The sequence below is a fragment of the Chiroxiphia lanceolata genome, chromosome 5, assembly GCF_009829145.1.
Source record: "Chiroxiphia lanceolata isolate bChiLan1 chromosome 5, bChiLan1.pri, whole genome shotgun sequence".
Classification (NCBI taxonomy): Eukaryota; Metazoa; Chordata; class Aves; order Passeriformes; family Pipridae; genus Chiroxiphia; species Chiroxiphia lanceolata.
Genome location: NC_045641.1, coordinates 13,211,509 through 13,221,395, shown reverse-complemented (window position 1 = coordinate 13,221,395; position 9,887 = coordinate 13,211,509). Strand labels below are relative to the sequence as shown.

The 9,887-nt window shown below is 39.0% G+C and overlaps 1 protein-coding gene across 4 annotated transcripts in view; it reads left to right on the top strand.

The window, feature by feature from the left end:
- ORC5 (origin recognition complex subunit 5) overlaps positions 1 to 9,887 on the top strand; it is a 72,001-nt gene that overhangs the window by 3,957 nt on the left and 58,157 nt on the right. For 2 of the 4 annotated variants that reach the window (XM_032688750.1, XM_032688751.1), the window contains 3 exons: positions 3,381 to 3,565; positions 4,998 to 5,090; positions 8,508 to 8,705. In XM_032688750.1, coding sequence (XP_032544641.1) covers positions 3,455 to 3,565; positions 4,998 to 5,090; positions 8,508 to 8,705 — 402 coding nt within the window. In that variant the 5' untranslated portion in view covers positions 3,381 to 3,454. Of the gene's footprint in view, positions 1 to 141; positions 227 to 433; positions 580 to 3,380; positions 3,566 to 4,997; positions 5,091 to 8,507; positions 8,706 to 9,887 lie in introns of those variants that run through there. The other 2 variants (XM_032688749.1, XM_032688752.1) reach the window with 2 other exon arrangements.

Below are 9,887 nucleotides of genomic sequence, written 5' to 3'. Positions count from 1 at the left end.
CTCCCAGATGACCCCCCTCCCGGAGCGGCGGTCTCCCCTGCGGGATAAGACACGATATCCCGTGGGATGGCCCCGTAGGATAAGTAGCACACTCCCCTCACACCCGTCCCGCCCTCTCCGCCCTTTGCTGCACCGCCCCAGGCGGACCCGCGGTCGCTGCGGCGCATGCGCGGGCCGGAGAGGGCGGTGCGCGCGAGCGGCGACGGCGGGAGCGTGTGAGGAGCCGGTGAGTGGAGCCGGGGCGGGCGGGAAGGAAGGAAGGAGCCGGGTGAGGAGGAGAAGGAGCGGCCTTCCTCCTCCTGCTGCTGCTTTCCCCCTGGGAATCGGTGCGGGGGTGAGACCCGCCGCAGGCTGAACTGCCCCCTGGGCTGGGGGGACCGTCAACCTCCCACACGTGCGGCGGAAGGAGCCCTTGAGCCGCAGGGCTCCGTAATGGCCGGGGGTCGTCCTGCCCCCTCAGCCGGGGCACGGCTGTGCCGGAGGGGGGCCTTGTGGGGCCCTAGGGGACGTGGGACCATGCTGATCTCTTTAAGGTCTTTCATCTTCCGTGCTAAAGCGCAGAAAGGCTGCCAAGCGCAGGTATTTTAGGACCAGTGAATTAAGAAGAGTCATCGTAAATTATGTAAACGAACCATTATGTAAAACAGCGCAAACATAACTTGTGCTCTTAGCATCCTTACTTGGTCTCAGCTGCAAACTAAGTGCCTTTTGCTCCTTCCTGGTCTTAGTGGAGTCACATGTACAACCTTCCCCGGGCAGGAACACCCTGAGTTCAAGCTTTGCCCAATACTAGTCCTTGTGCTATCATTGCCAGTTAATCTAAATTAGTTGTTTTGTGAACGTGTTGCTCTAAACATAGTTTCCTTTGTGAGCTCTTGAAGATTAAGACACATGTAGTCAGGAGCGACGTAGGTTTTCATCCAGTGGCTGAAATATGTTTAGTGTAGGTTGTCCTGTGCAGGGGTGTTTGAGAAGCAGCATTACTTTGATTTTCCATAATATGTGATTGACTTATGAATAAACTTATTTTTCAAGTTACTTCACACTTTTTTTTTTTGATACCTAAGTGTAGTCCTTGTTAGGTGTGATGTGATTACTTACAAATAGGTGTAATTTGAAGTACTGAATTTTGTTACATGGGCATTACTTCTGTTATCAGAGATATCCTTTTTTCCTTTTCCTCATTAATGACATTTATTTTTCTGTTAATGATTCTACAATCCCAACTTTTACTTAAGAAAACACTGAAGGCAAAATGTAAAAATAAAAGAAAAAATCTTTCCTCAAATGCATTTATGGAAATACTTAACAGAGATTTGCCCGAGAAGAAACTCTATTATTAAGTACTTCCATAAATACATATGTCTTTATGAACCTTCCTGTATCCCAATAGCTCTCCTGTTGTTGCAATCCACTATTTCTTTTTTCCTTCACAACAGTTTATTTTCCATTTCCCATGCTATTTCTGGTCTCCTGCTAACCTAATCTTTTTTCTGGTGTTGTACTTATAGCCAGCATAACATATTTAGCTGTAAGTACTTATGTTTAAAAGTGTGTGGAGTGCTTTGTTTATTATCTTTGTCTTGGCAACATGCAGATATTCCTGTCAGCTGATGAAATACCTTTATTGCCTTACTGAAATTTCCAAACTTTCTGTTTGATTATCAAGTTATATTATGATTGACGAAGTCAGAATCCAGCTGTTGAGGTTACTGTTGGGGTTCTCTCTCTGCATGTTGTCTGTATCACTACAGATAAATGTACTATCTTTCCAGCAGTTTTAGAAGTGCAGACAAAGACTGAGGTGTTTTTCTATATTCAGTCACTAAAGTCCAGCCTTTCCAGTGTTTCAGCAATCAAGACCTTTGTTTTTCATTGTCTAGACCTCCTCTAAAAGGTAGACTGTAATTAATGTTAGTTTTATGTAACTGGTTTGGGCTCCTACTTGTTTTAAGGAGTATTTCCAGTCTTTACCATCAGCTGGGTTTTCTTCATATGCCTCTGCTGCTTTTAAGCTGGGCAAATCAGCAAATTTGCAGATGACACCAAGTTGGGGGGTTGTGTTGATCTGCTGAAAGGCAGGAGGGCTCTGCAGAGGGACCTGGGCAAGCTGGGAAGATGGTCTGATTCCAACGGCATGAGGTCCAACAAGGCCAAGTGCCGGGTCCTGCCCTTTGGCCACAACAACCCCCTGCAGTGCTACACGCTGGGCACAGAGTGGCTGGAGAGCAGCCAGGCAGAAAGGGACCTGGGAGTTTGGATTGACAGGAAGCTGAACATGAGCCAGCAATGTGCCCAGGTGACCAAGAAGGCCAATGGCATCCTGGCCTGGATCAGGAACAGTGTGGCCAGCAGGACCAGGGAAGTGATTCTTCCCCTGCACTCAGCACTGTGAGGCCACACCTCTTCCAGGCCCCTCAGTTCAGGAAGGATATTGAGGTCCTGGAGCAGGTCCAGAGAAGAGCAACAAGGCTGATGAAGGGACTGGAGCACAAGTCCTATGAGGAGAGTCTGAGGCAGCTGTGGTTGTTCAGCCTGGAGAAGAGGAGGCTCAGGGGAGACCTCATCACTCTCTACAACTCCCTGAAAGGAGGTTGTAGCCAGGTGGGGGTTGGTCTCTTCTCCCAGGCAACCAGCAGTAGGACAAGAGGGCATGATCGTAAGCTGCGCCAGGGGAGGTTTAGGTTGAATATTAGAAAAGAATTTTTTACAGAGAGAGTAAGCAGACATTGGAATGGGCTCCCCAGGGAAGTGGTGGATTCATCTTCCCTGGAGTTTTTTAACATGAGACTGGATGTGGCACTTAGTGCCATGGTCTAGTAACCACGGCAGTGTTGGATCGGGGGTTGGACTTGATGATCTTGGAGGTCTTTTCCAACCCGGTCGATTCTATGATTCTAATCTAAGTGTTCCTATTAGCAGCTGAAGAGCTATTATTTTGTCATCTTCATCTTTCCTTATGCCCTACCTCTTCCCTATTACTTGTAAATCCTAGTTTATTGCCTGTTCACGGAGGTGATGATCTGTGACTAATCTACTTTCCTCATTTTATTCCCTTGCTACTTTTAAATGCATATAAAATCAGAACTAAATATGTATTTCTCCAGTTAACTAAACTATGACAATTCCTTCTTATATTGATTTGGTCATATCCTGTATGCCTTTCCCTTTTTATTTGATTTTTTTTGATTTTGTCTGGTGTGAAAATGTCTGTATAATGCCTTACACAGTTAAGTTCAATTTTTCTGAAGTCTTTTAAGTCTGTCATAATTATACCATTATCCTGAGCTAGTAGTGTGTTTAGATTATTTATCAATTCCTGTTCATTTTCTTTTTATGCATATGAAAGCAAATGATAATGAAAACTTTTTATTTTCCAGATCACTTTATTTCTTGTCTCTGAACCACAAAAGGGACGTGCACATTTAGGTGACTTAGCTGCAGAAATATCAAAATGCCTAATCTTGAACATCCAGCATATCCAGCAGCTGCACTGCTTCACTTGGAAAGTTTGGTGCCTTGTCGAGAATCCCAGGTGTCCATGTTGCTGTCAATATTTGGAGAGGTAGTGGTTTTTGTTCTGTATGTTTGACTAGAACAAAGACATTCTGCTGTTTCAGAGGGGAGAATAGAAGTGTAGGGGCATTTTTGTGATGTCATTGTGAATATACTTTTGTTGTCTGTTCATTATACTTTTATTTTTTGCTACTCATACTTAACATTGCTGTTTGACAATTGGATTCTGGTCCTTTAGAAGGTTGAAAGCTGCCTTATAAAAACCACATCTATTTATGCCTTGCTCTCTCCAAAGTCTGATTTTACCATGACTTTGTTCCATCTTTTCCAGTTAGTACCAGGGAGTCTCTTCTTGCCTAGTCTAAATTTTTTTTTTTTTTTACTGTCAGTGTAGAAATTCTGTTTGGTTTTGACCTGTTTATTTTACTGTCTGAGTGCCTGAATTCGAAGTACATTAAGTTGGTCTGATTCTTAGTAGTTCTGTGGCTGGTCACAAGATTCAGAAATCACTGGCTTGTTAATTGATTCTGTTACTGCTTCACTAAGCTGTAGTAAAAAGTAATGGGGATTTTTATCTGCAAACTTGAAAGCACTTGATATGTCTGTTTACATTCAGCTAACAAAATGGAAATTAGTATCTGTTTCTGGTTCTGCCTTTAATTATGGATAATAATAATACCATCAAATTACAGCATTCAAGTTTTATATATATATATTACAAGCATAGTGGCAACAACTTTTCTTGAAAATAGATACTTAAATTCTAGATAAATATGCAGGTTAAAGTACCTGCATATATTGTGCAAGAGTGGCTTCATCTTGCATTAATTGAATATTATTGTTTTTCATAAAAGTATCCATTTTATTTTTGTACTCATTTTTAAGTCAGTATTTGAGATCCTTAGGAATGAGAAAAAGACAAAAATAAGTGCCTGTTCAGAATGAAACAAAAAGAACAATTATTTTCCTTGTATGTAAAAAAAAAAAAATTGCATGAAATATACAGCATCAGGACCATTAAATAACTAGATGTCTTATATCAAATATTGCCTCGTGAGAGAAGAGCCAACTCCTTTACCACCTCCTTTACCACCTCCTCCACCATTTTTTTTCTTTTTGGTGCTAATGAAAAGAAAAGCAATTTGCATGAGTTAAGGTGTAATGTATGGCTTGCAATTTGTACTTCCCAAGATTTCCTTTCAGTTATGTAATATGAGTTACTCTCTGTGTTTCTGTTGCTTATTACAGCAGTTTCACTGGCAGTTGTGTGATACTTGATTCTTGTGAGTTATCCTCCCAGCATTTCAGTGAGGATGAAACATAAGACTTGATCTTTTGATTCCATAATAATTGCTGTATTTTATATTTAATGCCTTGGTTTAAAAGATAACTTTTCTTTTGGAGGGAAACTTCATTGATAAATCTTTTATCTGTTGAATGAAAAAGAAGAATTGAAACAGCAACAATTTTTTTTTCCCTAGCGTCAGCAGTTTAGTTTTCCATCCATTTTTATCTATGGCCATACATCTAGTGGAAAGACTTACGTGATGCAAACTCTTCTAAACACCTTACAGGTAAGAATGTTCACAATAGATATTGAATTTACAATTTATTTATAACAGATGATTTCTTGAAATGGCCTCTACTTTCTGAAAATGGCTTGTTTTCTCAGCTGTTTCTGACTTCCTGATTCTTCTGCTCCACTTACTGTGTCATGAATACATCACTCTTCTCACTAGTGCATTTAGGATAAAATGAAATTGGTGCTACTGAGATATAAATCATAATAACTTTTGTAAGAAAGTTTAAGAAAGATAAAAAAGCCAAATATTGTTCAACTTGTTTGCATGACTTAGGCTGAAATAGCTCCAGTGACAAGTAAGTATTGATGATTCCAGTTCAATCTGCAGTCACTTATACTACACCTTCTTTTGAATCTTCTTGTAATTCTCCTTTAAACTAATTTTATGTGTATACAAAAAAGAGTGAGAGAGTACTTAAAGAACAGTGAGAAGAATCAGCAGTAGTGGATTTTTTGTTTATTTGTTTTGTATCGACAAACTCATTTTAATTAAATTCAGTTGGATGTGTACGATCTATTTAAATGTTAGCCTCGGAGCTTAAGCTTAATGAAGTTGTTAAAAGCATTCAAAGCAAACATAGCAAGCTGTACATGTTCACTGAAAAAGAAAGTGAGCCTGGAATGGTGAAAATCACTGTCTGAACATCACACAATTGCCATTGTTTCTGATATGGTTAGTTGGTTTTGCAGACTTGTGAATGTTGTATTCGTTGCAGTAAATTTGGTTAGTTCTTGTAGAAGCAGGAAAATCTGAAACTTTGAAAAGAAACAGTGCACGAGTTCTAAAATGTTTAAGCAATGTTGCATAGGAACAGTCTGTTTAATTCCTGAACAATAAATGACTGTTCTTTTGCTTCAGCAAAGAATCAGCTCTAAATGGGAAAAGTGTGCTGATAGCCCCTTTTATTATTATCTTTTCAGAACCTATTTGAAAATACAAATTTTGTGTACTTTACTTTATTCCAGATCCTTCAAACACAGCTTGATATACATCATAAATTAAACCCCCTATGAAACAGGATACCATTCACAGTTTTGAATGTAATAAAATCAATTCTCCAGGTGTGTTTGTGTTTACTAAGTTTGGCATCGCCAGGTCTTTTGCTGGCAGCATGGATCTTACTGTCCTATGTCAGTACTGTTGCTGCTTCCTCTGGGGTGAGCATTGCTTTCAGAAGTGCTGGGGATGTTCTATTTCAGCTTTGCCATCCAAGCCAAACTTCCTCTGGATTCTTGCTCTTAGGAAACAGTGTAGGAGTAAGTAAGATATAGGTCAAGGAGAACTCATAAAGCAGATGATGTTGAAGTATGTGAAGTGGAAATCACTGAGAATTCATTGTGCAGTTTTGAATTTGGAGCCTTTTGTTCCTAGGAAGCTGGGGCTATCAACTATCTTCCTCTCAATTGTTAAGGAAGAAGGCTACTTTAATGCTGGCCACTGGGGGATGATTTATATCCTTGATCAATTCTGGAGTTGTTGTGTGTTACTAACCTGAAGTAGAAACTTTGTCATGAAAGGACTTATTTCAACTGCAAGGGCTGCAGGCGGAGAAACCTACTCTTTTCCTTAAACACCATGTGAGAATCTGAACTACGTAGAAGTAGTGGGTCATTGTGGCTGAATGTGTGTTTCTTGGAAAAATAGTTATCTTGAGGAATGATGTAGAGAGCCATGGCCATAAGTCCACGTCAGTCCCTCTCTGGTCAGCGCTGGCTAAATACTTAAGCACTGGGTTCTTGCCACTTCAGTGGCCCTTCTTTTTCTGTTAGTGAATGTGTATGTTCGTGCTAGTTTTATCCTCTGCTGTAATGTTTCCCAAAACATGTTATAAAGTCCATCTAAGTTGAAGAATGTTATCACAGAAATTTCCATTTAAACCTGTTAGTGTTTTTGTCACTCAAGAACTTCAGGGATTTTAAATCCAATGACAGGTGCCTGCTTCACGCTTAAACCGTGAATTTCCACTTGTGTGTTCTCATAGCCCTGATACTTTTGACTCATCTAGAGAGCACTTATCTGCAGGACTGGATTTTATGCAAAAGCCCCCCTCATTAAAAATTCTGCAGAGGGAGAAGAGCAGAAGATGGGGGTTATTATCCTCCTCCATGCAGTATCCTTTCATGCAGTGCTCATAGCACTATGCTACCCACTTGCAGCGTATCCAAAGATGTGGCCTGGCCCCGGCAAGCAGTAGGATTTAAGGAGCAACTCTCTCTACAGAACTTCCTTTTGCCAAGTATAGGTGTCTCCTATGTTATGTGGTGGTGTGAATCACATCTGAGACACTCAGCATTCCTTCTGCTATGGAGGTGCAGCACTTTGAATAGCTGCTTTGGGACATGTAGCCCCTTTCTTTTAATGGTGTTCAAAGTCATAAAAAAAGCTTTTTATTGCATGCTGTGTGAGTGAATTGCCAGCATGTACCCACACTTCCCCACATCTGCTGAATCACATGCCATATATTGTATTTTACACAGAAAGACTGGATTGAAGTACTTGTGGTTGTTTTTTGGGTTTTGGGGTTTTTTTTTGGTTATAGACAAACACATTCCTGCACATCAAACACATCCCAGTGACTAATGTTTTCCAGTGGTTTTAATGTTAAGTGTGAAAAAGACCATATGCCTTACCAGAGATTATGGAGCTATGCAGATAAACTATTTCTGAAAAAGAGAGTTGCCAGAAAATTATCTTTTTTTGCCTTATGTAGGTTTGAATACTGGTACTATTTTTTAGTTTGTAGTGTCTTCTATTTAAAGGCAAATGACAGTAGCTTTTCAATATTACTAAGTCAATACTTACAATGTATCTCCTACTCTGGTTTTTTCACACGCTCTTTGCTCTGCAAAGATCTGGTTTTCTAAAAATGTTCTGCACAATCATGCTGAACATGAGTCTAATGTAGAAGCTCATAGTTTATATTTGTATGCATTGAATGCCAAAAACATTCAGAGTAATTCTAGGGAGTGTACTCCTAGATTACACTCCTAGATTACTAGATTTGTAATATGTTTAAGACATCTGTGTTATCTAGACGTAATTTGTAGTGGACCATTTTACTGTAATGTGTTACAATTTTCTAAATTTCTTTGAACTAAATGCTATTTGCTTTTCTTTTTATGTGTTGCTCACAGTTTTTAAACATAGTTAAAAGATATGCAGTGTGTTTCAGTTTTTAAACATATTTAGAAGATACACTGTTCCATTTGAAGATACATCACATCTGTCTTCACTTTGTGATAGATAATATTTTGACTAGTACATAATTGATTATGTCTTTTTTTACAAGTTTTTTTGGTTTATGCTTTATTTTCTGTTTCATTGATTGTGTCATCCGGAAAAGTGATTCTGGAGTGTTTACACTGAAAAAGCCAAATAAAGTTGTATCCTTTTCTTTATCCTCCTCAGCTTCCTCATGTGTTTGTGAACTGTGTGGAATGCTTTACATCACGACTTCTTTTAGAAGAAATTCTCATCCAGTTGCAAAGCTGTTCTTCTGAAACAGAACCAACCTCTCCTGTGCCTTGTGATACTTTCAATGACTTTGTACGTCTGTTTAAACAGGCTCTTGTGAGTCGAGAGCTCCAAGATCAAACATTGTACATTGTAAGTAATTTAATTTTGATGTCCAGTTTTGTTCCTGTTAAGAGGGAGTAAGTAATTGCTATTGATAATTTGTATGTGAAATGTGTGCCTTATACAACAGTTTTCACAAAATTTCTGCATAGACCTCATTCAGAATCTGTTGGTAGTGGTTGAACTCTTTCAGTTGGTTTACAGGCCTTAGGGGAGGTTCTCTGTTTTTCCTGCTTTCAGAATTTTTTATACACAATAACTCTGTAGCATAACTAACAACATAAATTATACCTCACATTTAAATTGGGGATGTAATAGTGTTACAAAGTATTTAAATACAGAGAGCCTGAATTTGTTTTATTATTAGTAAGTCATGCATATCTGTTTCCTTGTGAAAACAGCTTCACAAATGAGAAAGCAAAGGTTGGGAATAGGGCAGAAGGGACTTATGGAGTATGCAAATGACAAGGCTTGGTTGGCTGGAATAGGTTCAAGTTAGAACTTATATTAAGGAACTAAAATGTATAACTTCCTCTGTAAAAATGCTTTTGAGATCTTATTTCTTCAACTACACTTGTGACCCTCAGAGGCAAGAACTGTAGTTTTAAAGTTAAGATGGAAAAAAAGACTGCAATGGAAAAAAAATGATGATATACTCAAAGGGAATAAACAGGCAGACTGCAGGAAAAATTATCAGATTTGAACTGTGATAATCTTATCTACATAAGGGAGTATAACAGCATTTATTGTGCCAGGAGATGAACGTAGGAAAGACATTTCAGTCATACAAGAAGTCTGATGAAAGGACAATATGAAGGCCATAATATTAGTGATGTGTAAATGAATGTATACATTGTGGACCTGCAGAAGATACGGACTGACATTTCAGGCCACTTTTAAAAGAGGTGAAATTGATTATTTAAGAAAACAGGAAAGTGGTTCAAGATTGAAAGCTTAATGACCGTGGTAATCACTCTCCATGTTTCTCACAGCAATTGATGTGCCCATAATGCTGTGGGGTTTTTTTTGCAGTCAGACAAGAAGTCCATAATTATACTGATCATACTTCATTCTGTTTCACAGGTTACAGTTTCATTTCCATTTCAAAATACTTAACCACTGAGTGAAATAACTTCATATTATGTTTAGTGGAAATAGTACTATCTCATAGTTTCCTACAGGTCACAAAGTTATTAAATTTGACATACTTCT